This window comes from Canis lupus, chromosome 3 (assembly GCF_003254725.2).
Source record: "Canis lupus dingo isolate Sandy chromosome 3, ASM325472v2, whole genome shotgun sequence".
NCBI lineage: Eukaryota > Metazoa > Chordata > Mammalia > Carnivora > Canidae > Canis > Canis lupus.
Window position 1 is genome coordinate 41,768,284 of NC_064245.1, and position 27,546 is coordinate 41,795,829.

A 27,546-nucleotide genomic window follows, 5' to 3' on the forward strand; every position below is an offset into this window, starting at 1 on the left:
GAGCCGCTCATTCATTTTTACTCCGCATTTCTGCCCCCGGCCGGCCTCGCCCGCGACCCGGACTTCGGGGCGGTCTCGCCAACTGCGTCGCGCCCTCCCGCCGCGGAGGCTCGGCTGTCGGACGGCCACCCCTCCGCCTGGGGTCGGGTTTGTTTTTCTCCGCCGAGACGAATTTGGGCTTTGCCCCCTTTCCGTGCAGTTTCCCCCCCTCCTGCCTCTCTGGGTTTGAAAATGGAGGCCGACGACGCCGACAGCCCGCCCCGGAGCGCCTCGGGTTCCCGACTCCGCCGAGCCCTGGGCCGAGGCTGCCGGCGCTGAGGGGCCGCCCCGGCCGCCGCCCGCCCGCCCCGCGCCCGGAGGGTCCCCGGCCGGCGCCGCCTGCCGAGTATTGTTTCCTTCGCCCGTTTTGGGGGGGGGGGGGCGAAGACTGAGTTGGAGACTTTTTCTTTCCCGTTTTTTTTTTTTTTTTTCCTGTTTCTTTTTCCTTTTCCTTTTTTTTTCTTTTTTTTTTTAAAGAAAAAAAAATTTTTTTGAGAGAGGGGAATTTCGTCCCAAATAAAAGGAATGAAGTCTGGCTCCGGAGGAGGGTCCCCGACCTCGCTGTGGGGGCTCGTGTTTCTCTCCGCCGCGCTGTCGCTCTGGCCGACGAGTGGAGAAAGTGAGTATGTGCCCGCCGCCCGCGGCCACTGCGGGAACTTTCCCTCCGAGGGGCTGCGCCCTGTTTGCGAAACCCGAGTTGCCGCGGTCGCAGCTGTCGGGCCCGGGGGTGTGCGGGGCTCGGCGCGCCCTCGCGCGGGAAGGGCCGCCTCGCGGGCCGCGGGTCTCGGTCTCGGGTGTCGGTCTCGGGTGTCGGTCTCGGGCGGCGCTCGTTGCCCCGCGGCCCAGCCCGCGCCGGGACTCCGTCGGGGAAGTTCGCGCCGGCCCGGGCCCCGCCGCGCACACCCCCCACCCGGCCCCGCGCGGCGCGCAGACGGCGGTGACAGCTCCCGCGCGGCGGGGGCCGGGCTGCGGGGCGGGGGCCGGGGGCCGGGGGCCGGGGGCGGGGGGCGGCGGCGCTCCGGGAGAGGCCCCGCAGCCCCGGGACACGTTTCCAGCCTCCCGGCGCGGCTCTCGCAGCCGGCGCGCTCTGCCCCTCGGGCGGTGTGGGTTCCTGGCCCGCCCTTCCCGTCACTTTGGTCCGCTCGTCGGCGCGTTCCCCAGCTGCTCGGTGCGTGCGGCCGCGGGGTTGGGGGCAGGCCTCCCGCTTGGGAACCCCCTCCTCCCCTGCAAGGTCGGGGGTCTGCATCGTCCAGGCCTTCCCGGGGAGCGCGTCCACAGGGTCCTGGGACTCTGCGCAGCCCGGGGGCTCCCCGGCGGCGGACGCCTCTCCTGGGTCCCGGCGGGGCTGGGTGTGCGGTCGGAGCCGCCGTGCGTCCGCACCCACGTGCTCGGACGCGGGGCCGCTCGGGCACACCTGGGCGCCCGGCCCTGGGCGCGGGGTGTGGTGCGCGGAGCCGCGGGGGCGGCGGGGGCGGGCGGGGGACGCGACGGGGTTTTGTTCTGGGTTCGTGGCCGGAGTTGTGCGGCACTACCTCCCCCGCCCCGCACTTCCTTTGTACGAAGTTAATAAGCAGTATCGCTCCACACGCGCTATCACTTGCAATCTGATAGCTTTTGCTTTGGGAGCGTGGGACAGGGGTAGGGAAGTGCGAGCGAGCGAGGGAGGACTTAGGGCCCCACGGTGAGTGCAGGGAGGAGACGGGAGGGGGCTCCGGACTCCGAAAAGCCTGAAGCGTGCTTTACTGACCTATTGGCGGTGGTAGGGTAATTTGAGCACGATTAAACTTTACATGCAGTCGGAGAACCGGGGCTGGGAACGGTGAGGGTGTGTTGGTGAGTAATGTTTGCCGACGGTATGCAGGTGGTGCCAATTAGCTTTGAAAAAAAATCACGACTGAGCCTCGAAGAGTGAGGGGGGGAATCGGGAGGCGGCGGCGGGGGGGTGGGGCGCGATTCGGAAGGGCTGTTTGTGTAAACAGTCCCTTCTTTAAGTGTTTTGTAAGAAATGAGTCCATGATGGAGTAAGAGGAGATTTCTTTTAAAGAATTAGTGTTTACTACATGGAGTAAGCCTCAGATTGAGGCCGGACCTTCCCCAAATCTGAGCTCTCCTGCTCTTTGTTTTCTAAACTTTCGGCTCCCTGGATTGGACGAAAGGCTTTCGGCTCCCTTCTAAGGATTACAGATGGTGTTTGGGGGGACAGGAGAGGGTTTCTAGCCTCTAAAAGCTAACTACAGTTGAGAAGCCACAGGAGAGCCAATCCATTCTTTTTATGGCATGCTACTGAAACGCGTGATGTCTCTAGTTTTTTTTAATGTTAGTAAGTTCCGAAATTCACGACACCAGGGATGGCCCTGCTTCTCGAGGAAGGAGTCGGGCATTTTAAAATAGGATGTCTTCTTGTTTGGAGCGATTTTCATGAAAAATACTCTTTGTGAAAAGCCGACTCCTTCTGAAGAAAATAGGGGGAGAAGAGGCATTTTTCATGACACTGAGAGACCAGAGTTTTTCTCAAGGATCCCCTGAAAGTTGTTGGTTCCTGAAAACCCGATGGATGGCCAGAAGGCACCCGGAGTCCTGATTTGGTTTGTCCAAGTCCTCACTCAGCGTCTGCTCCTTCTCATGGTTTTGGAGTTTTCAAGAGAAAATGATAAGCTCAGTGTTAGCCTGTGTTCACTTTTCAGTCAGAAAGGTGCTGGAAGACTTAGCTGATGGAAATAAACTACTGAATCCAATCAGAGAAAGGTATTCTTCAGGCTGTCTAGTACAGTGATAAAAATTGGGATGATGTTGGTTCTTATTGCGTTGGCATATTTATTATTTTTTTTTGTGTTGGCATATTTAAGGATCAGTGTTTACTCTTTGAACACTGAAACCTACAGTAGTAGGGTGATTTTCTTTTAAATCTTTAACTTAGAAGATTTAGAAGTTTTTGAGGCAGGTGAAGTCATGCAGACATGCTTGTTTTGGATCAACTTAATGTGAACAGCATGTAAATAAGGGAGTCTTGGAAGTTATAAGTGATAGCCAGATCATCCGATGGCTTCTCTTTCTTCTTCTTTTTTTTAAATCCACATGCACTTCAAATAATATTGTGGCCATCTCATTAAGAGGATTGAGTCATCTTTCTGCCCCCGGCACAGTTACATCCTATTGTCAGAGAAATATAGGTATGTGAAAGGTTAGTGCTTAAAGAAGTTGGTGTTTTATTACCGGAGGAAGAGCCCAGAATAAGAAGTTTGGAAAGAACCTAAATAGCAAATTATAGTATAGACTCTCTAAGGGATAGGGTGTGGGTCAGGATTTGAAGTTTAAAAGGTTAGATGTTTGATATGTCAGAAAGATTAGAAAAATCCAACCATAAGAAATATGCTAAGGTTGATTGAAAGAACCCTTAAGGTGCTGAAAGAAGTCAGTCACAAAGACCACATATTGTATGATTCCATTTATATGAAGCCCAGAATGAGCAAATACGTAGATACTGAAAGTAGATTAGTGGTTGGGGCGCGCGCACGTGTGTGTGTGTGTGTGTGTGTGTCTGTCTGTGTGTGGAGGGACAGGGAATGACTGTTAACGGGTATGGGGTTTCTTTTGGGGGTGATGAAAATGTTCTAAAATTAGATCGTGGTGATGGTTGTACAACTCCAAACGTACTAAAACCCGTTGAATTGTACACTTTAAATTAGTGACTTGTATGGCATGCAGATTATATTCCAATAAACCTATTGTGTTTTTCTGTAAGAGCTTTGCGAAGGTCGACAAGAATGCATTCTGTTCCTTTGAACATAGAGATTAGATTAAATTATGAAGTAAAATTTTCCAGCAAGTTGGTGTCTGTTTTTTTTTTTTTTTTTTTAAATTTATGGAGTTTTTCAGATCCTTGCTCTATAGCAGTGCAACAGACCAACGGCTGATGCTGTATCAGCACCAGGGATCTGAAAAGATTCAGATCTTTTTTTAGTCTCCGGAGAAGTGGACGGGGGGGAAAAGAAATCTTGGTTCCACATAGCTCAAGCTAAGGATTAGGGGGTTGGATTAAAGAAACACAAATGCTAGTGAAAGTCAGATTTGTGACAGTAAAATCCTTCACTGCATCTGAAACAAAGTTGGTCCTTCCAGGATTAAAGTTTAGGAGCCGAGTCTGGATGGCTTTTTTTTGTACTTCCAGTTTTCTTACATATGTTTTCCAACAAAGAAATAATGTACTGTTTTAAGATGATAAAGAATTTCTACTTTCTTTTTCTGACGTCCCATGTTAACTACTCTGGTAGTAAAGACCGAAGATGAATGTGGTGGGGTTTTTGCTTATTTTATTTTTTTTAAAAGGGCTCCAGAATTTGAGCAGGAAACAGTCTTTATGAGAGATAGCAGTGGTTGCAGGCATAGAGGCATTTTTTTCTTTTTTGAATTTAAAATTTCTTGAACAAAAGATTTAAAAATACAGCAAAGGCAATTTTGCTTGTAAACTGTAATGCCTTTTTCCAGGTTTACCTTGGCCTTTTAATCGGAAAAGCTGTAGAGAATAATTGTTGTTTACATTTGTTTTTGGTCTTTGTCTAAGGCTTTGTTTACTAATAAAAATGTTTCCTGTCCTTATTGTTGCAAGATCAGGGCCATAATGAAAATCAACTGTATCATTTTCACTTGTTGCCTTAGAGTTTTGCCAAGGGGAGCCCCTAAGGGATTGTAGCTTCCTTTTAAATCTGGTTTCATTTGTTTTGTGAGAATGTGCTATAAGAAGCAACTGAATCCAGCTAGCACTTATTAGGCACCTTCTGTATGAAAGCTGGACCCAATGCTAGGCAATGCAGAAACTAAAAAAGAGAGAGGACTTTGCTTTTGTCCTTGGGGCATTTTATAAACTCCTGCATGAAATAAAGTTGCTTAGAAATTCATCTTTTTTAGACTCAGCACAGGATAGGCACTTTTCAAACTGACAGCAAACAGCATTTTAAAGGCCCTTTAAGAACATTTCTATAGACCTAAGATGTTAAGTAAACCAGTGTTGCTGAGTCTTCTTTAAAGGTCTGTTTTGTAGGGGCATCAGGGTGGCTCATTCAATTGAGGCTGAGCATCTGCCTTAGGCTCAGGTCATAATCTCTGGGTCCTGGGATGGAGCCCCTCATTGGGCTCTCTGCTCAGTGGGGAGTGTGCTTCTCCCTCTTCCTTTGTTCCTCCCTCTCACTCATGCTGTCTCTTTCAAATTAGTTAAAAATCTTTTTAAAAAGGTCTGTGTTGTACCATTTTTGCCACCTTAACATATTACATTCTACTGCAGTGTCACGCATAGGACACATTTACCCATCTTTGCACAGGCTCACTGCTTTTTTAGAACCTTGGTTATGACAATTGTGATTAAAAGTGTGAGTGTTACAGTTACCTTTTGCCAAAATTTGAGGAGTTACAGGTGTGTACATGAATGTTGCATGGCATGTTTTGAGTTGTAAGGAAGATGGAACTTATTTCAAAACTGTTCTGGATTTACACATTGCTTAGCTTTCTGGAAATTATTAGGAAATTTCTTAATTGTAAGGCTTCATATTTAAAAGAGCTCGCGGTTTTTAAAGGTGTGAAGGGGTAAGAAGAAGATTGAGGAAACTAAACCTTGAAATCTTTCTTTAATCGTAAAAAATAGAAGCCATGTTTCTCTCTGGGTTGTGGTTTACTTCAATTTGTTTTCAAAACTCCTTTAAAAATCATACGAACAGGTATCTTTGCCTGCCAGCCAACTTGCTTTGAGCAGCTTTTCTTAGCCAACCTAGGACAGGTGCTATCTGAGTCCAAGAGATGCACTCCTCTCAACTGTACTAAATATATAATGGTTGCACATGTGATTGAGGTATAGTTTCTCAATTTCTCTGAGAAATTTTCTGAAGGAAAATTCTGAACACTCTAAAGACAACAAAGTGAATAATGAATGAAGCATTCTGACCTGTCCTTGAAAACGGTGTTTGGCATCAGATTATCAAGAGAAGGTTTTCCTGTTAACTTAAGGTGATGAGGGGGCAGTACATGCAACAGTCCTGATGTTTGTGCACACTGAGACTTGTTGACATTTGGGGAACATAACTGATTTTCAGTATTTGGAAAGGTTAAAACTGGGAGATATGTGTTACACTTCCCTCTCCCACCTCCAAGGATCAGTAAAAACTGATTTGTTCTGAAAAGGGGTATGTGTATAAAATGATCAGTAAACACAGGATCTTGAAAAACAAGTCAGGTTGTTACCGCAATAAATGCATATTCTCTTGGCATGGTGAAGTTTGTTTCTTTTGTTAAATTGTGGTGGCCTTTTTTGACTGAAGTAGTAACAATTCCTTTGATTTTGAGACTTCTGAACTTTTGAAGACTAGATTGTTTTCCACTTTGAAAGCATCAGTTTTACTCATGTCGCAAAGCCTCAGATATCAGTCTTAAAGATTTTCCTACTTTTTTTTTCAGTTATTGCCAACTTTATATGGCTTCTGAAGTGGATCCATTTCAAAATCTTAAATATTTCTTTACTTGAATTGAGAAATAGTTTTATTTTTCCCCTCCTATGGCTTTCTCAGTAAATGCACATTGAACACTTACTGGACTCAGGTCTTTATGTTTAAAAATTCATTCCAATAGCATAAAATATTTTATGTACGTTTTTAAAGGTATAAATCAAACCATAGTAATCACTTGCTATGTTTACTTAGAACATTAAGGAAACAAACTAGCAAGCAAGGCTGTCATTTTTCTTTCTTTTTTTTGTGCCCTGGCTACAAGACTTTTTAAACTTAGAGATTGCTATTCAGATTTTACCAGAACACAACAGCAAGTAGTTTCTTTTATGATGAGGGGTGAATGCCTAGCATTGCAGTGACTTTTACAGTGTATTGTTACTGTTATTTGTGACTGAGAAAAGTTAAGTAGGGATAGGGGGGCTGACTTTACTCTCATATTTATCCTCTCCTTGGTTAGTGCTGGTGATGGCTTACTTTATAAGTTGCTGGGAATGCGTCCATGGAGTTGAGTGACTTTGCTCATATATGATGGCTGATGGTCTTGCAGCTCATACTTTCTTATCTGAAGTAGTTGGTGGCTTATCCACATGGGGGTGCATATGACTGGTGCCACCAAATGCTGCCAAGAGAGAGCTATGCCTGCCTTAAATTGCTTACATTATAATAGTCTGGATTTCTTTTTAAAAAGCATTTATATTTAAAGACTTCAGAAGTATACTATTCCTGGTCCAGAAGGTTCTTGGTGGGGTGGGGGGAGCTGAAACTTTATTCTTTTATCTTACTCCTCACTGTCTTAGACCTCTTAACAAGACAGACATCTACTTCAGTAATAATTATATCATAAAAATGCTGTTTGTTCAAAATTGTGTTTTCCATCCATTCATTCAAATTCTGACAGTTTTAAATGAGTTCATTGTTTCTGTCTTGTATATTTTTGTATGGCTACTTTCTTTTTAACCTGGCACTAGCTTTCCTTAAACTAGCTTTGGGATTATTTTCAGTTTGGTAATTCAGGTGTATGCATACTGCTGTTTAAATTACTCTTGACATGGGAGAACAAATATATTTTGACAGCCTTAACGCATAAATGTTTTATAGAGCAAAACTTTTAAATTTTCCTGAGATATTTTGGATGCCTACTTTCAGCTTATCCTCTCCTGTAAAATATAGTTAGTGGGTGGTTTGTTTCTATAAAATTGGTCATTGGAAATATATACTTGAGGGGTGCTTGGGTGGCTCAGTCAGTTAAGTGTCTGTCTTTGGCTCAGGTCATGATCTCAGGGTCCTGGGATCGAGTCCCACACCAGGCTTCCTGCTCAGTGGGAAGCTTACTTTTCCCTCTTCCTCAGCCTGCTGCTCCCCTGCTTGTGCTCTCTCTCAAATAAATAAAATCTTTAAAAAATTTGACAAAGTAAATAAGACAGCACCAATTTGTGTTAGGAAAACTTTAGTTAATAGTTTTAGTTAATAGTTAAGGAACAGAAGTCTGACGCTAATTAGGGAGAGATGAATTTATGCATAACAGGCTTCCCCAAATTTGAAGTATCTGAAGGACATTTAATAACTTCCCGGGAAAAAGTTGGAAGCATAGAGAAAGCCAAGGTGTGAGGTCCATGATCCATCTGGCTGTATCAGGTGGCAAACAGTTTTCTAAGTCATTAGCTTTATTTAAATTGTAAAATCTTCATCAGATGTGGGCTCAGATTTATCTGCGTTGTCCTGAATTTATTCTCTCCATCTTCTTTTCCGGGGTCTCATAATTGTGGGATAATACACAAGCTCACAGACTCAGAATTTGAAAGAGAAGCACAGATTGCCATGAAAACAAATGAACAAAGAGACCAGTGACAGAGGAAGATCTGCTGTTCAGCTTTCCGTAGTTCTGTTGTCTGATTTCTGTGGATAATGAGTTCACGGCATATGTTAGGTCGCAACATGGTATAGTTTGGTTACAGGAAATTATTTTGATATCATCCCTTTAAATGGTTGGGAGATATATTTGGATTTTTCTTTCTAACATGTACCTCAATAATATTTCCAGCAACGAGTATTGGATCAGGATGGAGTTTTTAGTTAAATTTTAGTTCTTCAACTCCTTCTTTTCTGGGGAGACTGGTTAATTGAATGTTTCCTTTCTACCTCACTGAGTCCCTTGAAATCATTCAGATTTGCTCCTGATTCTGGCTCCACCCTAGTCCAGGCCAGGCCTGCATCCTCTCTCTAGAGAGATGCTCAGCTGGCCTTTGAGCCACCACTTTGACTCCTGTGCCCTCTCTCTGGTTTGCTAGATCATCCAGCTTCAAATTCTCATAGTGTGCCTTTTGTAGTGCTGCATTGTGGTCCAATAAGTGAGTCCAAGGCTCCTCGGTATGGGCTGTGATAAATCCTTAGTATGACTTTGCAGTAGGGATCCTGTGTTAATTCCCAGCACTCCACAGCACCCATGCTTGAGCTCTGCGGTAAATAAGCCATGCCATCCCTGTCTCCATGGTTTTGTTCCTGCTGCGTTCATCGTCTGGAATGTTTTTCCTTTTTGCTGCTCTGCTACCCTCATACCAAATAGTAGCAAGTGCTACTCTAGGGCACAGCAAAGTCACCTGGTTCTGGTTTCTCCTTTGCTGCCAATTAGGTCTTTGGCTGTGAACAAGTTATTTTTTTGAGTCTCAACAGAAATGTAGACATTTAAAATAGCTGGGAAATTTTCTCCTTTTCTCATTAAACAACAACATAAAAACACTTTCTAACATATTTAGAAAACTAGAATCAGAAAAATTGGGGGGATGTAGTTTTATTTTTAAAATCTCTAGGTTTCAGATCTATAAAATAGGGACAGGATGGTAGCTATCTAAACATTTTTATTTTAATTTATTTGAGAAAGTGAGAGCCAAAGAGAGAGAGCATGCATAAGCAGGGGGGAGGGGCAGAGGGAGAGGGAGAAGCAGACTCCCTGCTGAGCAGGGAGCCTGATGCAGGGCTCATCCCAGGACCCCTGGATCACGACCTGAGTCAAAGCCTGAGTCAAAGGCAGACACTTAACCCACTGAACTCCCCCAGGTGCCCCACAGATGGTAGCTATCTAAAGGTGGAATGCTAAGTCAGGAAATTCATTTCCCTTGTTCTGTGGTTTTGATAGATTTGAGATGACACCCTTTCATTTCTGACTCAGATTCCTCTTCTTTCATGAAGCTTTTCAGATTACTCTAACTTCTATAGACCTAACTTCCCCCTGACTCCCATATGAGTTTGTAACCACTACTGTGCTAGTTAACAGTGGTGATTTGTTTTGTCTTGTACCTGAGCTGTTGTCATTTTATGAAGCTGTAGAGAGCAGTGGAACCGAAGAGCTTGTTTGAATCTCAGGTCCTTGGTAACTAAGCTCTCAGGCAAATTGCTTAATCTTCCTGTGCCTCAGCTTCCTTGTCTGTGAAACTATGATTTTAGTAGGACCTACTTAATACATCCTTTATAAAAATTAAGTGAATTAATACATATGCCAAGTGCTTAGAACAGAGGCTGACATATACTAAGCCGCTCAGAATTCAGCTTGTTACTACTACTCTTATGGATGTGACGTTCTTGAACAGAGGTAGGTGTTCTTTGGATAGTGCTAGAAATATAGGACACGCTAGATATTTGACTGCCCTTGTCATTTACATGTGATGGATATAAAGCCTGACATATAGTAGGTGCTTAATAAATGTTCTACAATAAAACTTAATTTTGGGGATCCCTGGGTGGCTCAGCGGTTTAGCGTCTGCCTTCGGCCCAGGGCGTGATCCTGGAGTCCCGGGATCGAATCCCGTATCGGGGTCCCTGCATGGAACCTGCTTCTCCCTCTGCCTATGTCTCTGTGTCTCTCATGAATAAATAAATAGAATCTTAAAAAAAAAACCAAACACTTAATTTTGCTAAAGTGCTTAACAAGATGCATTTTACTCGTTAAAGCTCAGTAGTAGGACTTTGCCTTTTTTCAGCTGATAGTGGTAAACCGCTGTAGTTCACCTTCCAGTTCAGAGATCTCTTTATTTTGCTTTCTCCCCTAATTCTTCAGTTGTCCGTTTCTGCCAGCACCTTTGAAGTGGCCAGTGTGCTTTGCCCACCTCACTAATGCGTAGGCGACACCTAGTGGCCAGAAAAGAAATTCAGCCTCTTTGGTGACTTATTTAACGGAGCTGGTGCCGATGGATGAAGATAGCAATCTCCTCCTCCTTCCCGGCTTCACCCCCACACACTTCCCGGTGCTGTAGATTTTGCATTCTGGCTTGGTTCCTGGGAACCAGTTCCAGGAAAATGTGGGGACTGCAGGCATCTGTAGAAACCATTGGGATATGGCTTTGGATTAAGATTGCTATATAAGAATTAGCTACAATTAGGGTCTTCCTAAGTGATGTAAACAACTTTGGCAGAGTTATATCTAGTGTACCTTTCACAATTCAGAATTTAAGATGATTTTACAGGACTTTAATAAATAAAAAGTTCTGAGGAGGCTGGGTGGCTCACTTAGTGAAGTGTCATGATCCTGGGGTCCTGAGATCAAGACTGGTGTCAGGCTTCCTGCATGGTGGGGAGCCTGCTTCCCCCTCTCCCTTTGCCCCCCCCCCCCATGCTTTCTCTCTCTTTATTTCAAATCAATAAATAAAATCTTTTTTTAAAAAAATCCCAAATAAAGAAATAAAAAGTTCTAAAACATTTCTTTTGAGATTAGAGATATTAAAAAACCTTACTAATTCATTTTGAAAAACAAAGCAAGATTTACTTCCTATTGCTCTACTGAAATATGTGGTAAAACTTTAATTATCATTCTTGCAGATGTTGCCTTGGGCAATTTTAATGTAGTTAAGATATTCACCAGTGGGGTGCCTGGGTGGCTCAGTCTGTTAAGCGTCTGCCTTAGGCTCAGGTCATGATACCAGAGTCCTGGGTTCAAGCCCTGCATTGGACTCCCTACTCAGTGGGGAGCCTGCTTCTCCTTCTCCCTCTGCCACTCCCCCCTACTTGTTCTCCCTTTCTCTCAAATAAATAAAAGCTTTTAAATTTATATTTATTAAAAAAATGTTCACCAGTCAGAATTCCTAATGGAGAACAGACACTTCGGTTACTGGTGTCAGGTCTTTACATCATATGTATTTTGTTAAGTATTTTTCTGTGTTTGGTTTAATGCTTTTTGGTATTTTGAGAACTCACTTTCTCACTTCCTTAGCGGAGACAACACTTAGTGTATAGGTGATTATTCTTCTTTACATCTCGAAAGTTTCTAGTTTCCCCATGATTGCTTTTTATTATTTTTAATTTGGAAATCATTTCTTTGGCCAAGAGAGGACTGCAGTGTATCATCATCTCAGATGTTTTGAACGACTCCTTCAGCTCTGTCTCAAACAGGCTGTACTCATTCAAGTCTCTGCCTTGGCTGGTGGAAGCCCCTCTGCTTAAAACAACTCTGTTACCAGTTTGCCCTCTGGAAAGCTTCTTTGAGCATTAGCTACTATTTCACCCTGATAGCCCTGATTCTGCATGCAGGGTGGCCTGGTGACACTCTGTAGCTCTATTGGTATATTTCCCCTATATTCTTTCTCCCAGTGTTTGGGGAGGGGAATGGTACCTTGGTCATCTCTGAATTCCCAGCACATGGCCTGGTGTCTGGTACATAGGAAGACCTCAAACAGAAGACTTCTTTGGGGGATAAATCCCCTCCCCCTTCCCCCTCCCATTCACTTTGAAGCACTCGTACAACAAATTCATCATCATCTTTTCATTATAGCTCCTGCCAGCAGAAACATTTTATCATGCTAGTTACTACTATGTAGAAGTTGAATGCAATAAAATTATCTTTAAAATCATTCTTTCATCAGGCTTTTTGCACATTGGAGGTGAACAAAAATCTTAAAACTCCTGGAAAGGCTATTTGTGAGTCCAGCCCTGTGTCAAGGCTGCCCCATCTCTGTGAAGGGAGACCATGTTCTGTAAGTTCCCTACAGATAGGATTTTGTGAGTCCTTCATTACCACCAGTTGTTGGTAGTGGGCCACTTGTAAACTGTGGTGATGCCGGATGCCTGACTGGACACAGGCAGCCAGGCTGTGCTATGCTGTGTGGTACAGGTGTGGCCTGATGCTGAGGACCTGGGTGGAGTCTTGGGGCCAGGTGGATGCCACCTCCTCTGCAGCTGCTGACTGCTTGGTCTCACTCTCCAAAAATCACAGGGCAGGCCTGGGTCATTTCTCATGACCTTTACAGCCTTCAGATCCCCAAGACACAAGATAGAAAGAGGTGGAGTTCTTCGGAAGGTCTACTTGGAACCAGCAGAAATACTGTGAACATATGTGTGCTTCTGTTTCTTGCACTGTTTTCTTGGTGAGGCCAGGGAATTTTTGCCTTGGATCCTGACAGGGATAGCAGCCAATCCTAAAGGCCCCTCATCCCTTGAGTGCCACCCTTTCCTTTTGGGTTCTGGCCAAGGCTTTTGACTGGTCTCATCGTGGAACCAGTGAAGGTGAAGTCAGCTTCCTGACCCCTGGCTCTGGAAGTTGACTTGTCTGGGATGGTGTGAAGAGGACTCCTGAAACTAATTAACACCTAAGAAATTATCCTTAAAAGCTTCGTGCTCCCAAGGAGACTGGTGAGGCGGGTTATTTCTTTTCTTCTTCTTCTTTTTTTTTTTTTTTTTTGAGGTGAGATATTTCTTACAGAAAATGTAAACATAATCATTTGAACCTGGCATGTTAATTTCAAGCGTACCTTGTAAAAGAATGTCTTACAAAATTGCCATGTGAATGTTCAACAGGGTGGATGTGGACTCACCGGGACAAGCCAGTATAGCACCTGACTTTCATCTGCCCCTGTCAGTGGGGTTTGCGTGTGGGGAGCACTGCTTTTGAAGCCCCATCTCCTCAAACACCTCTCTGCCTCCCTCTCTCTGATGCAGGGAGGCATACTGCACAGGAGCTACAGGCTTCAGTGTCCCCATCTGCAGTTTGGGATACTTGGGATGATAGGAGATTAGCAATAACATACCTGAGATGCCCAGCAGAACTGGCAGATAGAGCACATCCAACAAAGGTGTGTTTTTATCTGGGTCTTTTCCATATGCCTTGGTGGTCCTGCTGGCCTCTCTCCAGGGCTTGTAGCCTCTAGCTTTCTCCCCAGCATTGGGCATCATCACTCGAGGGTGGACCTCCTTTCCCTTACCTACAATGAAATGTTTGAAACCCATAAAGTCTGAGCCTCAAGCTCAGCCTCTGGAACTACTAACAGGCTGTCTCTCTGAGCCACAAGAGAAGTTGACTTTAACCGAACCAGGCTGGCTCCTGTGGATCCTTAACATTCAAGGTGATATCCCATCTAAGGGTTGGTCGCACGTGGGGGCTCAGGCAGTGAAGCATGCGACTCTTGACTTGGGCTCAAGTCATGATCCCAGGGTCCTGGGATCGAGTCCCGTGTTGGACTCCCCTGTTCAGCAGAGTCTGCTTGCCCCTCTTCCTCTGTTCCCCCCCCCCTCCCCCTGTGCTCTGACTCTTTCTCTCAAATAATTTTTTTTTTTTTTTTTAAAGAGAGGTACAAGATAGGAGGTGGGGAGGTTATGAAGCCCAGCTTCTGACATCAAGACCTCCGATGGCCTCAGCTCCTCTGAGTGCATATGGAAAACATGTGTACTGCTCTCACCCTGCTCTCCTCAGGAGGCTTACTCTCCAGTTGGGGAGAGTCAGATTCTGGTGAATGGTCCCAGGCACATGTGTTCAGTGCTTAATAATGGACACTGACTAAGGCTGCAGAGATGTGTGTGAGCTGTAGGGGGATTTGAGAAGCATCAGGGAGTCTGACTCAGGATTCCAGGGGGTAGCACTCCAGGTGAGCAGGGCCCTTGGTGGGTGGCTGAGGGGGTGGCAGTACTCACTGGGCCTGGGCCTTAGCACCAGTGGACCCATGAAGGGACTCAACAATGGGTAGGGAGTGGGGAGCTCTGAAGCTCTTTGAACCCTGGAGCTCCCTGGTGGAAGGGTGCTGGGGAGGCTGCTCTGGCCTCTTGCCTGGCTCAGGGTTGGGGTACCAGGGAAGGTGTAGATGACGGAGACGCAGGAGGATCAGTCTCCAATGAGGTAATTGACACAGCAGAGACCTTTGGAAACTGCTGCCCTGGCCTTCAGAAAAACTCCCGTGGAGGAGCCCTTACCTTGACCAGGGGCCCAACAGGTACCGGCTCAGGTCGTGATCCCGGGGTCCTGGGATCAAGTCCCGCATCAGGCTCCCCCACAGGGAGCCTACTTCTCCTTCTGCCTATGTCTCTGCCTCTCTCTGTGTGTCTCTCGTGAATAAGTAAAGTCTTATAAATAAATAACAAACTGTGGTCATAATGCAGCCTCCAGACTGACTCTCAAAGTGAAAACTTTCCAGGGAGTACTCTCCAATCAATCACCAGGGCACCTGCTTTTTAACTTTCTAGGGGAGGCCAGGTGAAAGATGACCCTTGTTTCCACCTGAGCTGGATTGGGTGGACCTCACTTGGACCTGGCCTTGGCTTCCTGTGGTTGGGATAGCCAGAGAGGGGCCCCTGACCTGCCCACCCCCACCCCCCTGGCAGTGCTGGCAGACCTTGCAGGGCTATTTCCAACCCTCACCGCACAGGCTGAGAGGAATGAGAAATGATTTGTTTGAAAGAGGAGCCAACTTTGCGTCCAGGTCTGGGCTTTGCTGCTGGTGTTTTTTAACTCCTGTTGATTTATATTTTTAAGTCCTACTGGGCACATGGCATAGTTCTTGATGAGAAACAATCATCAGTCCTTAGCCTGCGATTGGTGCTAGTAGATTCGTGCTGCCTGTTCTACGACTGGAACTGTTTTCACTAGACAAATAACATTACAAAACACAGTAATGCAGGAGGTTTCCTGGGAAGGTGACATCATGTGGCCCTAGGGGATTTCTGTATTTCTTCTGCTATCAGGATAGTGAATTCTGAATTTTTAATCATCTTCTACTGTTTGAGTAAGTAGAGCCTAAGTATCTCAACAGGGTCTGTGTTTTCTCCTTTTGGAAAGTAGACCTTCTTCCATATGCTAGGTGCTTTCCCCCCCAGTCGTGTCTGATGGTCTAGGTTCCATTTCAAGATTTGAATTAGAGCCTGGGACCTCTCAAAACAAGAAGTCTACAGCTGTGCTGTGCCTGGGACACCTGATTTACTCTCTCTGCCCCAGCTCTGTCATCTGTAAAATGGGAGATGAAGGACATTCCTCTCAGGGGATGGTTACAAGTGTTCATGAATGAATACTCATAAATCCCTTAGAACAGAGTGTCTGCCATGAGCATTAGGGATTGACTGTTACTGTCCTTAAGGTTGGAGGATCTACACATTAGAGGTTGTTTATTTAAATCAGTGCCTTCCTGGTTGTGTATGATTTCTGTGTTTCACTCTTACCACATTTGTCTTTTTTGACCTTCACATTAATATTCTTGAGCTTATCCCTGGGTGGCACAGGAATTGAGAGTCTGCCTTTGGCTCGGTGTGATCCCGGAGTCCTGGGATCGAGTCCCACATTGGGCTCCCTGCATGGAGCCTGCTTCTCCCTCTGCCTGTGTCTCTGACTCTCTCTTTCTCTTTCTCTTTCTGTGTCTCTCATGAATAAACAAATAAAATCTTAAAAAAAAAATTCTCAAGCTTCGTTTTACCTAGAGGCATTTCAGAAGTGCTCTGTCCAGCCTCTCTGTCTCTGGGGATAAAAATGCACCTCTCTCCTTTGGGTTTCTCTTTCCTCCTGATACCCTTCTGCCTCTGTGGAAGGGCACAAAACATTCTCTGCCAGGAGAGGGATTATTTGGATCCCCCCCAAAAGTCCATAAGTCAGGCCAAATGACAGAGATGAGTCATTCACATGGTAGTATGAACAGCGTACTTCACAGCACTCTTCCTCCCTCAGGGAGAGCCAGGTGATGAGGTATCATGTGGCCTTCTAGGGAAGAACAAGATCTGCCTGGTCAAGGACATGAGTAGTTGGTGCTGAGAGTGCTATCCCCAGGCTAAATTTAGGACATAAGGTCCAAAAAGCACGATATATATCTAGAAAAACTAATTAAAATATTTCAGTTTGGAAGTAGGGAAAATTGAGAATCTATGCCCCTTATTGTTCGAGGGCTACTTGCAGATGTGGGAGTCCCGAGAGTCTGGGGCCTGGGACTGCCAGAGAAGGCTTTAGTCAGACAATGGGAAGCCAGCTGCAGAAATGGCACCTGGTGGGGTGCCTGTATGGCTCGGTTGGTTGGATGTCTGATTCTTGATTTCAGGTCAGGCATGATCTCAGAACCACGAGATCAAGTCCTGTGTTGGGCTCTATCCTGGCTGTGGAGTCTGCTTAAGATTCTCTCTCCCCCTCTGTTCCTCCTCCTGCTCATTCATGCTCGCTTGCTCTCTGGGGAAAAAAAAAAAAAAAAAAAGGGAAAGAAGTGGCACCTGGTTAGTAAATGTTTGCTGGTGAACCTTCCTCTGGGACAGTGAGGAGGAACTGTCCTCTTGGTCTGCAACCTTGGGTTGTATAGGGTTTTTACTTCCCAGGATTGGGATTCAGGCTTAGTCTTCTTTCAGGAGTTGGGCTTGGGTGGTCTTGCTAGGGGACCATCCCCTATGGTGGTGTTTCCAAGGGAAATGTATTTTGAATTGGAACCACTTAACCTAGTAAACTCAAAGGAAGTGATGGTGCTTTTCTTTTTTTTTTTTTTTTTTTTTTGTGAGAAAAAGCTCTCTGAGGAGGAGGAGGAGTTCATTCCTTTGGTTTAAAACGTATTTCTTATAAGGACATGAAAAGATGCTCACATTACTCGTCATTAGGGAAATGCAAATCAGAGCCACTTCACACCCATTAGGATGGTGATTATCAAAAAAATTGAAAATAACAAGTGTTGGCAAGGATGTAAAGAAATTGGAACCTTGGTGCATTGCTGCTAGGAATGTAAATGCTGTAGTCACAGTGGAAGAACAGTATGGTGGTTCCTCAAAAAATTAAATGTAGAACTACATTCTTATCCAGCAACCTTACTTTTGTATAAACCTCAAAGAATTGAAAGCCTGGAACTGAACAGATTTTTGCATACCCGTGTTCACAGCAGCTCATAATAAATTTGCAGTGGCCAAAAGGTGGAAGCAACCTGAGCATCCATCAGTTGTTGAATGGTTAAACAAAATGTGACATATACACGCAATGGAATATTACGCAGCCTTGACAAGGAGATTCAGACACAGGCCACAACATGGATGAACCCTGGGGATATTAGGCTAAGTGAAAAAAGCTAGACACAAAAAACCAAATAATGTATCATTCCGCTTATATGAGGTACCTAGAGTTGTCAGATTTGTAGAGACAAAGTAGAATGGCAGTTGCCAGGGGCCATGGGGAGAGGCAAAGGGGAACTTAGTTTCTAATGGATTTAGAGTTTTAAGTTTTGTAGGATGAAGAGTTTGGTGGTGGTGGTGGTGGTGGTGGTGGTGGTGGTAATTGTGCAACAGTGTGAATGTCTTTCTGGACACTGAATCATGCACTTAAAAATGGCCAAAATAGTAAATTTTGTGTTGCCTTTATTTTACAAAAGAAAGAACACCTTATTTCTTGATTGATTCAACTGCGAACATATACCATGTGAGACAGTGGGGAGGTGGGGGACAGATTTGAGAAGACCCAACTCCTGCCCAGGGTGGCCATGGGGGAGGAGGCAAGCTGGGGGTTTTGCACGTATTATGGGAGCACAGTAGAGGACATGTGAGGTCAGGGGAGGCCTCACCAAAAAAAACGTTGATTTGGGCTGAGTCACTGGAGATGAGTTTGTTTTCCATAATGAGAGAGTATCGCAGATAATGTTTTCTTCTCAGGGAAAGTAAGTCAGGAGTCAGACTTTCATGCCATCTAGTCACAAATGAAATTTATTACTAATCAGCCATGTGATGTGTAATTGCTTTTCATTTCCTTATTTTTCCAGAAGAGAGATTTGTTTAGATATTTGGTCCCCTCACTGATTACACTGGAAGTTTTTCATTTGTTTTGACAGTTCAAATTTTTTTTTTTTTTTAATTGCTCATGGACTCCCCCATGACAGAGGGAGCTTAGAAGGAAAGGGATTGACCTCTGGAGGCAAAAAATGGGAGCATCTCAAAAGAACAGAAGAGCCAGAGTCTTCACTTTACATAAGGAGAAACTGAGGCTCCAGGGGGCATGTTGCTGTACAGCACAGGACCTGTGGTGCATGTCGAAGGCCATGTCTACTTGTCCATTATTTCACCCCAAGAGTGTCTGGTTCTTTTTACTGAGTTGTCACCCTCTAGTTAACCAGGAATCATGGCTCAGGCCTGGATCTGCTCCATTCCAGTGAGACTGGGACATAGCTGAGCCCATTTGGCTGCAAGAATTTTCTTCAACCCCACTGAGAGTAGCAGCCCCTTGTTCTGGGCTCTGTGGGAGGGAGGAGGCTGACTGCCATGGCTCATCTGGGTCTGGAAGTTGGCCTGGCATTTTCCCCTGCATCTCGGAAGGAAGCCTCAGAAGCCTGATGACCCATCTTTCCCTGAGTGGGCAGTGTGGTCCCCTGACAAGAGGGGGGTGGCATGTGTGCCTTTTCCCCAGGCTGGTGACAAGCTCACATGGAGCTGTGAGTGGGGATGCCTGTGTCAGCTCGGGCTGCTCTAATAAATTACCGTAGATGGATGGCTTAAACAACAGACATTTATTTCTCACAGTTCTGGAGGCAGGAAGTCCAGGAGCAGGGTACTGGCAGATCCAGTGTCTGACGAGGGCCCACTTCCTCACAGATGGCCATTTTGTTGTACCCTCATGTGGAGGGGGAGGGGGAGGGGGATAGACCGTTCTGGTCTCTTCCTCTTCTTCTAAGGACACTCACCCCATCCTTGGGGCCCATCCTTATGACCTCATCTATGCCTGGTCACCTCACCAAGGCTCCCACCTTCTATTTCCAATCCCCTTGCGGTGTTCAGGGCTTCAGCATAAATGCAGATGAATGAGCAATAGTTCAGGCTTCTCAAGACCAGGACTGTTTGTGTACGAATTCTGGGCCCATTTTGAGGGTTGTTTACAGATCAATTTCGGAAAAAATTCAGTGGAGTCCAGTACCTGAAAGTACACATTTTCAAAATGGCCCTCAGCATATTCACCCTTCTGATACTCTGGTCAAATGCTTGAAATGTATAGTTTGTCTTCTTCTGTGTGGCCCGTTGCTTTCCTGAAAGTGAGTAGTGCTTGAGAGGAATACAATTACTGGGAAATCTCACAGGAAATGACCCCATTTCCCCCACTTTTGGACAAAGAAGTTGCCGCTTTTAAACTCTGCAGTAGCTATATAGAAGAGAATTATACTCCGGAACAGCTGAACTTTGAGTGTTTGAAAGCTCAGTTCCTTGGTGAGCACACACCTATTGGATGTATGGAATCCAGTTCAAAGGCGTTCAGCTCTACTTCCCCAGGGTCTGTTTTGTAAACCTGACTCTAGCATCGGGGGTTGGGGGGCGGTAGGGCGGGGTGGGAGGTGGGGTCTGTGGAGGACTGCAGCCCACTTCAGAGCACTTGGTGGTGCTTCCTTTCTCAGCAAATCCAGAAGGCTGCGGAGGTGATTGTTCATTGTTTATAAGCATTAACTGTTTACAAGTCATACTTGCTATTTTAAATCAGACCCTGCTATTATGTTGTTTTGTTTCTGTTCACAGCTGAGTTTTAAGCTGGGTAGGATTTAATGGTGAGTCACTCCCATGATGGTAAAATCAGTATCGATCAAGCCTTCTTGTTAATCCTGCAAGCAGTTTAGAGACGGATAAAGACAGTCTTAAGGCTTCTGCCTGTGAGGATCCCAGCCCGTTGGTTGCTACCAACAGGCTGGGCTTCCTCGGGAGCATGTTAGTCTCTTTTCCCTGACGACCGACCTAGAACCAGCAAGGAGCACTTAATGTGCCTTCTGGAACCACCTTTGCCATCAAACAGGGTGTGATCAGATGAAGGGGTTATAAGCCCCCATGAAGTATTCCCCTCCTCTTTCCGCCCTGAACTTCACCCCCACTATCTTTTGAATATTCTGTGAATGTGAGGAATTCTTGATCCTCTTTCTTTCTTTCCTTCTTTTAATTTCTTTCGCCTTGGGCTCTGAATTTGCACCTTTTCCTAGTCTGGCTCAGGAGGTTGTCCTGAGGGTCCTGTATGCATGGCTGCTTCTGTGGATTCTTTGCAGCTGATAGGCAGCGAGTTTGAGGGCTAGATGTGTGGTTGGAGTGTGATGACAGCATCATAGCAGCAGGAACTCTGGGACCCCTCTTTTCTTGGCTCTATGAATTATACCTCGACTTCCCTGAGGGCAGTGGGGAGGCACTCACTCCCACCTTTCCTTAGTTGGCTCAGCAGCCTTGCCAAGTCCTCATTCCACACACAGGTAGGTGTGCAAATGGCAGGATGCCTCCCCAGGCAGTGTAGCCACCCAGGGTTCCCAGCTTTGCATCCTGAGTGTGGCCTTGGAGGTTGGTGGCCTGGTCAGGAAGCTACACTGGGCATGGAGGGGAGCTCTGTCTCCTGGCAGGGGTGATGGCCCAGGTCCACTGATATGGGGGTGCCCTGAGAGCATGGGCTGATGATACCATTTGGATTTGGCTGCTGTGAGCAAGAGAGTAGAAGGATTTAGTGTTGCTTTTACTGCAGAGCAGACAAGGTAGAGGAAGGCATAACAGGGACCCAAGGGAGGCTGAGCTGAGCTAGGTAGAGAGAATCTGGTTTAGTAGGAGCTGAAGAGAGGTTGGAGTGTCTGGATATTCAGAGACCTGCTGGAAGTAGACAGGTGTCTAAAGTGCAGCCCCTGCCCTAAAAAGACTTTGTGGTGTAGTTGAGAAGGTAAGGAGTGCATACCTGCTGGGATGATGACCTTCTTATGAGTGAGAACAGAATGAGCAGGCTCTGGAAGGGCTGTGGAAGTTGAGGAAGAGATTGTAATGTCCAGAGAGATCCTGGAAGCTTTATGGAAGAGGTACTTGGAGGACCCGAAGTGTTTTACTACCTGTGGGAGGTGGGCTGAGGTCAGGACTTTCACACTGTGGAGTGGGGCTTGAAGAAAAAGATGGGAGAGGAAGATTTATCGAGGTAGTAGTAGGGGTGGGGTGGGGCTGGCAGCAAATTGGGAATGGTTTTGGGAATCTTTAGTATTTTTCTGAGGGCAAAAGGAATTTATTAAAGACTAGCTCTCTTATTTATACTAAATTAAAATTTTATAAACTGGAGGCTAGTGGTCTTTGTGAAATAACCCAGGGCCTTTTCAGGGAGATTGTGGTGAATATCTAGTGGGGAACATGAGAGAGGGCTAGTCTGGGGGTCCTCTGTGGCTCCTTCCTAGTGTAATCCGTGCAAGTCCTCATTCCACTCTAGTTTGTATTTTCGAGTTTGGTTATGGCACATTTATTTATTGGGATGCTGGGGGGAAAAAGCCTTCCCAAATTATCGTATCTGACAGGAGCAAGTAGAAATGACTTTATTTCCTTCTTTTTTTTCCTTCGCTTTCCATCTAGATAAACATTTTTAAAAACCTGTCATCTAATATAATCTAGTAGAGGTGGTATGTTTGATTTCTATAGAAAAATAATTGGGACTATTTTACAAGCCCTGGTAGCTTTCTGGTGTTCAGATTGCTAAGACTTTGGAACAGGAATAAGTTTCTGATTGAGTTATTACTTTTGGAAGAAGGATGACAGTGCTTGCTTTTCCCTTGATCAGCATAATAAACTCCTGTGCAGACATTTGTTGGGTGTCTCAGGTTGATGCAAATGCAGTCTTTGTAGAAAGTGAGCTCATGCTGTTCCTAGAGCTTCGTTTGAAACAGGTGATCTAAAATGAGAGCAGCATCCCCTCACATCTGCAGGGCTGAGAGTATTCCTGTAGTTTTGTTCCATGGACCTTTAGATTTTACCCAGATTTTTAGCAGGATCTATCCAGGTAGTGTCTCTCTCCAAAAGGAAAGGGACCGTTATTTTTAATCAGCTGGTGACTGTTTTGAGATGGGAACTATTTAGAGTCCTGAGGCTTCTGAAGTTTCAACACGGGGCAGAAATGAGGAGGCTGAAGTATGGGCAGGCTCTGTCTGTGCAAAACCATGAGCCTCTCACCAACCCCCCCCCCCCCAGCCCTTAGCAGCATCTTAAACAAAACCCCATTTATAGACAGTGAGTTCCCACTGAGCCTTTAATTATGGGGGCAAGGTATGCGTGGTGGTTGGGGCATGAAGCCAGAGGCTAGGGGCTTGCTTACTGGTTAATTTTCTCTGGCCTTTCTCTCTCAAGTCTCAGCTCTTTTAAGATTCAGAAAATAATGCAAAATGCCTAAGATTTCTGAAATTCCTGGCCTTGGAGTCTTGACTACATAAAAGAGCCAGGATTTTCAGGCTGGCCATTTTAGCATCAACCAGTTCCCACTTCCTGATTCATAGCTTCCAGGATTTGTAATGCCTGTAGACTTCTCTCTCTCTCTCTCTTTTTTTTTTTTCTGTCTCTCTCAGCTAAAAGCAGCCATTGAAAGAAAAAATAAATAGCAAAATCCCCATCCCAGAAGTTCTACTTCCTGTTGTTGTACTATTGAGCTCTGAAAAATAGCTTTGCAAGTTTAGGCTCTTGTTTGAGCTCTTTCAAAAGAATTCTTGAGATCTTTTGTTTGGATAGGCTGTATCTATATGAAGGCGATAAGTTAAAAGAACTTCAGTTTAATCAGCACAGATATAAGTGCACAGGCTAAATTTTAGGTTCCCTCTTAGCCTTATGGTGTGTATAAGAATGTAATCCATTTAACAGTGAGTTAGCCAGGACACATGCATGTTTTCAACAATGCCAGTTGTTTCCTTCATGTTACTATTTATTTATTTTTTAAAAACATACTGAGGTACAAATTACACTTTGTGAATATAGAAGTGGAACTATTTAGAATTCCTGCAACAAGGGAGAAAGATCTAAAGTAATCAAGAAAATGATGGAATGTAAGACTTCAGGTTTTCACAACAAACCCTTTTCATTAAATAAAAGTGTAGATCAGCAAAAGTGTCTCAAGTCCAAATGCTTTTATGTTCTTTTATTCCTCCTTTGATAAATTTGTCATCAAATTCATAACATTTTCAGAAATACAAAAACCTTTCAGCTTTAAGGGATGATGTTTTGGCTAACGTGGTCCTGATGGAGTCTAATTCTGGTCCCAGAATCATTTAATCTCTGGTGAAGAGATTTCTACCACACTGCCCCTACCACTGTAGCCCACAAATCCAGGTGCCTAAAAAGCTGAAGCAGGATATCTAGTGATACTTAGTCTGAGACTTCATGAGGATTAACATGAATATTTCTGGGTGGAAGTCCTAATGTACGGCTTCCATTGTATGGCCCAGTAATTGTTCTTTGAGATACTGGGCTGTGTTGTCAGCTAGGGGTGCGTTAAAGTGCTATGGCTTACCTTGTCAGGAGTTCTTATTGGGTCCATTTGGAGCACACATGGTTTACACAATATGGTTAATTGATACACTGATGGAGCACCAGTCTTCTGGGACACTCTTTCTAGAGGTTATAAATAGGAGACCTATCTTTTTGTTTTGTCTTAACTGCGCCTGTCCGGTGGGGGAACAACAGGTCTCTTAGCTATAGTGGTTTTTTTTTTTTTTTTTTTTTTTTGGTTCTCTTAACAGTAAAAATTGGGGAAAACCCTCAAATCCCTGGGTGAAACTTTTTAGGTTCGTTCCTTCCTTCCTTCCTTCCTTCCTTCCTTCCTTCCTTCCTTCCTTCCTTCCTTTTTTTTTTTTCTTTCTGGAAAGACCTTACACATCATCTTTGGAAACACCTGTGTTTGTAACAAAATAGATGATGACCACTGGATTCCTCCAGGCGGGATTCATGCTCTACAATCACAGATAAACCCTCCTGCCTTACCTTGGGCTGTTCAAGAAATCTTTCCAATTCCTGCTGATGGTGAAGAGCTCTTGGGAGTAAGGTGCTCTGAATTAGCAAACAGGCAACTACTTTTTGAGGTTACTGTTCATTCTGTGAAATAAGTGATGTGCATATTCCTGATAAGCGCCCCCTTTGCATTGGGCTCTGCTGATAGGTTTTAAATTTTGTGTGTTTGAAGCCACCATCTTCTTCTCTCTGAAAGTTAGTGAGCTCCTCATGCAGTGAACTTCCTATTGTGGTTGCAGTTTCTCCAAAAGTATTTGTAAAAACTGTGGAGCACGTTTCTCTTTTCTAGTGAAGCCTATTTTGAGGACGTGGACAGGTTTAATTGGCAGAATGAGTCAGTGATCTCTGAAGGGTCAAAATATTAATGCTTTTGATAGATTCTAGCAAATCTATATGTTTAAAAGTAATAATGGTAAATTCTCACCTTTTGGGGAGAGTGGATTTTAGACCTGCTTTAAAATAATTGCTGCAAAATGAATGCAGTTCCTGTATTGGAACAGAATTTATCAAATCATACACACACCAAAGGGCAAAACAAAGGTCATGTTTGCCTTAATATAAAATTTTGGAAAAGAAACCTGTAAATCCCATGAAAGCAAGAACTGTGTTCATGTGGGTCCATGGCACATGGCACATAGCAGGTTTTATGTAAATGAAAGTCCAGAGAGTTCTAAGATCATGGTCAAGATTCCAATCCAAGCAATTCTTTCCTGCCTTCTTCCAGTTACTACACTCCCAGGAGAACTTACTGCCTCTTGTATATTATGGATCCTATAAGAAAGAGTTTGGATAGTTCTGAGAATTTGGATAGTTCTGAGAATTTGATTCAACAATCATGTGTCCATAAGGCAATTTAACCATTTCACATATTTGACCTGTTCAGGGATAACCTGCTACTTTGGTGAACAATGAACCTTTAATTAGGGATAAGTTTGCCTGCCACCTTACCTATAATTATTGCATTTATTGCTTTCTTCAAATTATAGTAGTAATTACATAATTATTAGGGAAAATCTGAAACTATCATTAGGTAAAAAAGAAAAATAAATATCTTTAGTCAATCAGTGTAGAGGTAACTATTGTTAATATTTTGTTGTAATTTCCTGAAGTCTTTTTCTGCCCTAAACTTATATGTATATCTATATATTTTTATTTTATTTTATTTTATTTATTTTATTTTTTTAAAGATTTTATTTATTTATTCATGAGAGAGAGAGAGAGAGAGAATGGCAGAGACATAGGCAGAGGGAGAAGCAGGCTCCAGGCAGTGAGCCTGACGTGGGATTTGATCCTGGGTCTCCAGGATCATGCCCTGGGCTGAAGGCAGGCACTTGACTGCTGAGCCACCCAGGAATCCCTATCTATATATTTTTAAAAATAAGATGGGTATTACACTACATACACAGTTTTTTATCTTCATTTTCCCCACTTAGCATCACATTGTAATGTTTTTTGGTCTGTTACATTATATTTTTATCATCTGGAATATGATTTTTAATGAAATGGCTAAAATTATATAATTGCTAAATTTAAGCATTTTTACATTTTTTTTGCCATTAAATATAATGTGATAAAATCACGTGTACTGTTGCTGATGTGCTACTCTATTTCTTTGGGCTAACTTCTTAAAAGTTGAAAGTATGGAATACTAGGAATTTTTAAAGTGTGCACACTTTCGATCCTAGGTAAATATTGCCAAATCGCTTTCCAGAAAACTCTAGTTTTAAGTTCCTGGCAGGAATGCCTGCCGCCCATACTCTTCACCAGTGTTGATGCTAAATTGAGCCTTGCAATTTTAGCATTTAAAATTTTTTATCTCACTGTTTTAATTTCCTTTTTAAAAAATTATTGATGGGATCTTCATATTTTTACCCCATTTTTTTGCTTGGGTTAATTATCAATGCGTTTTTCTAGATTTGTGTAGATGCTTCTGTTATAAAGATGTTTTCCCCGTGCTCTCTATAGCAGATACTTCCCCTGGTTTGCTGTTGTTTACTTGTTGAGATGCCCAGTGTTTCATTTTAATATGGAATAGCAGCCTCTTCATTATGGTCTTTAATCCTTTTGTTGAGAAAGTTCACATTCATATCAAAATCAGTCAAATTTAATCATGCTATTCTGGTTTCATTTTTTTTTTTCTTTTAATTGTTCAATGCTTCTAGGAAATGTTTTTAAATAAAGCCTGATACATCCCCCTGTTGATTATTCAGTTTTCCCAACATGATGTGTTTTGTTTTTTCCTCATTGGACTAATATATTTACGTTATGAGATCTATTTTAAAGCTGTCTTTTCTCACTAATCTGTGTGCTGGTTGTGATCATCTTACACATGATAGCTTCATTACACATATTAATGTCTTCTAGGAAGAATCTTCACCCACTTAAAAATTTTTGAAGATGCTTTCTTACGGATGAAATGTATGTGTGTATGTTGCTTTGTTTTTGCAAGCATCATCTTCACCAGCCTCCTAAGAAAAGAGAAATCCATTAGATTTTGGTTGTGATTGATAATAAATCAGTTTGGAGAAAATAACATTTCCAAATATTTGGACTTCTCATTCAAGGACATTTCATGGCTCTCCATTTACTCACTTATATTTATACAATTAAATTACAAAAGGTTGTAAAGGACTTATAACTTTTCCTTTTGGGTTATTACTAGGTAATTAACAATTGTTGCTAATGTGGAAGGAATCGTTATTCACCATTGTATCTTTCAACTGACTAATGCTTGTGTTTGAAGAAATCTTTGATATTTCGTATATTTATCTTATATCTACCCAATTCATTGATTGCTTTTATTGATTCTCTTGGTTTTTCGATGCACAGAATGGCTGATAACCAACAAGGATAATTTTGCTTCCATTTTCACAGTATTTATATTTCTTAACTCTGTTTCAGATATGTATCCTTTAGGAATATAAATGGCTGCAAATAACAGGAACCCTGCCTAATAAAAATTTAAGTAGTCAGGGCGGGACTTATTTTTCTCTAGTTCGGGAGCTTTAGAAGGAAGCAGTCTGTGGCCACTGTAGTGTGCTCAAAGAGAGCATGGAGGACAATATTCCTGGCTTCTGTTTAT

At 43.8% G+C, this 27,546-nt stretch overlaps 1 protein-coding gene across 1 annotated transcript in view; it reads left to right on the forward strand.

Annotated features, from left to right (window-relative positions):
• Window positions 1-517: 517 nt before the first annotated feature.
• IGF1R (insulin like growth factor 1 receptor) overlaps window positions 518-27,546 on the forward strand; it is a 302,920-nt gene continuing 275,891 nt past the window's right edge. The window contains exon 1 of the mRNA XM_025438072.3: window positions 518-658. Within this exon, the coding sequence (XP_025293857.1) occupies window positions 565-658 (94 nt within the window). The 5' untranslated portion in view covers window positions 518-564. The remainder of the gene's footprint in view (window positions 659-27,546) is intronic.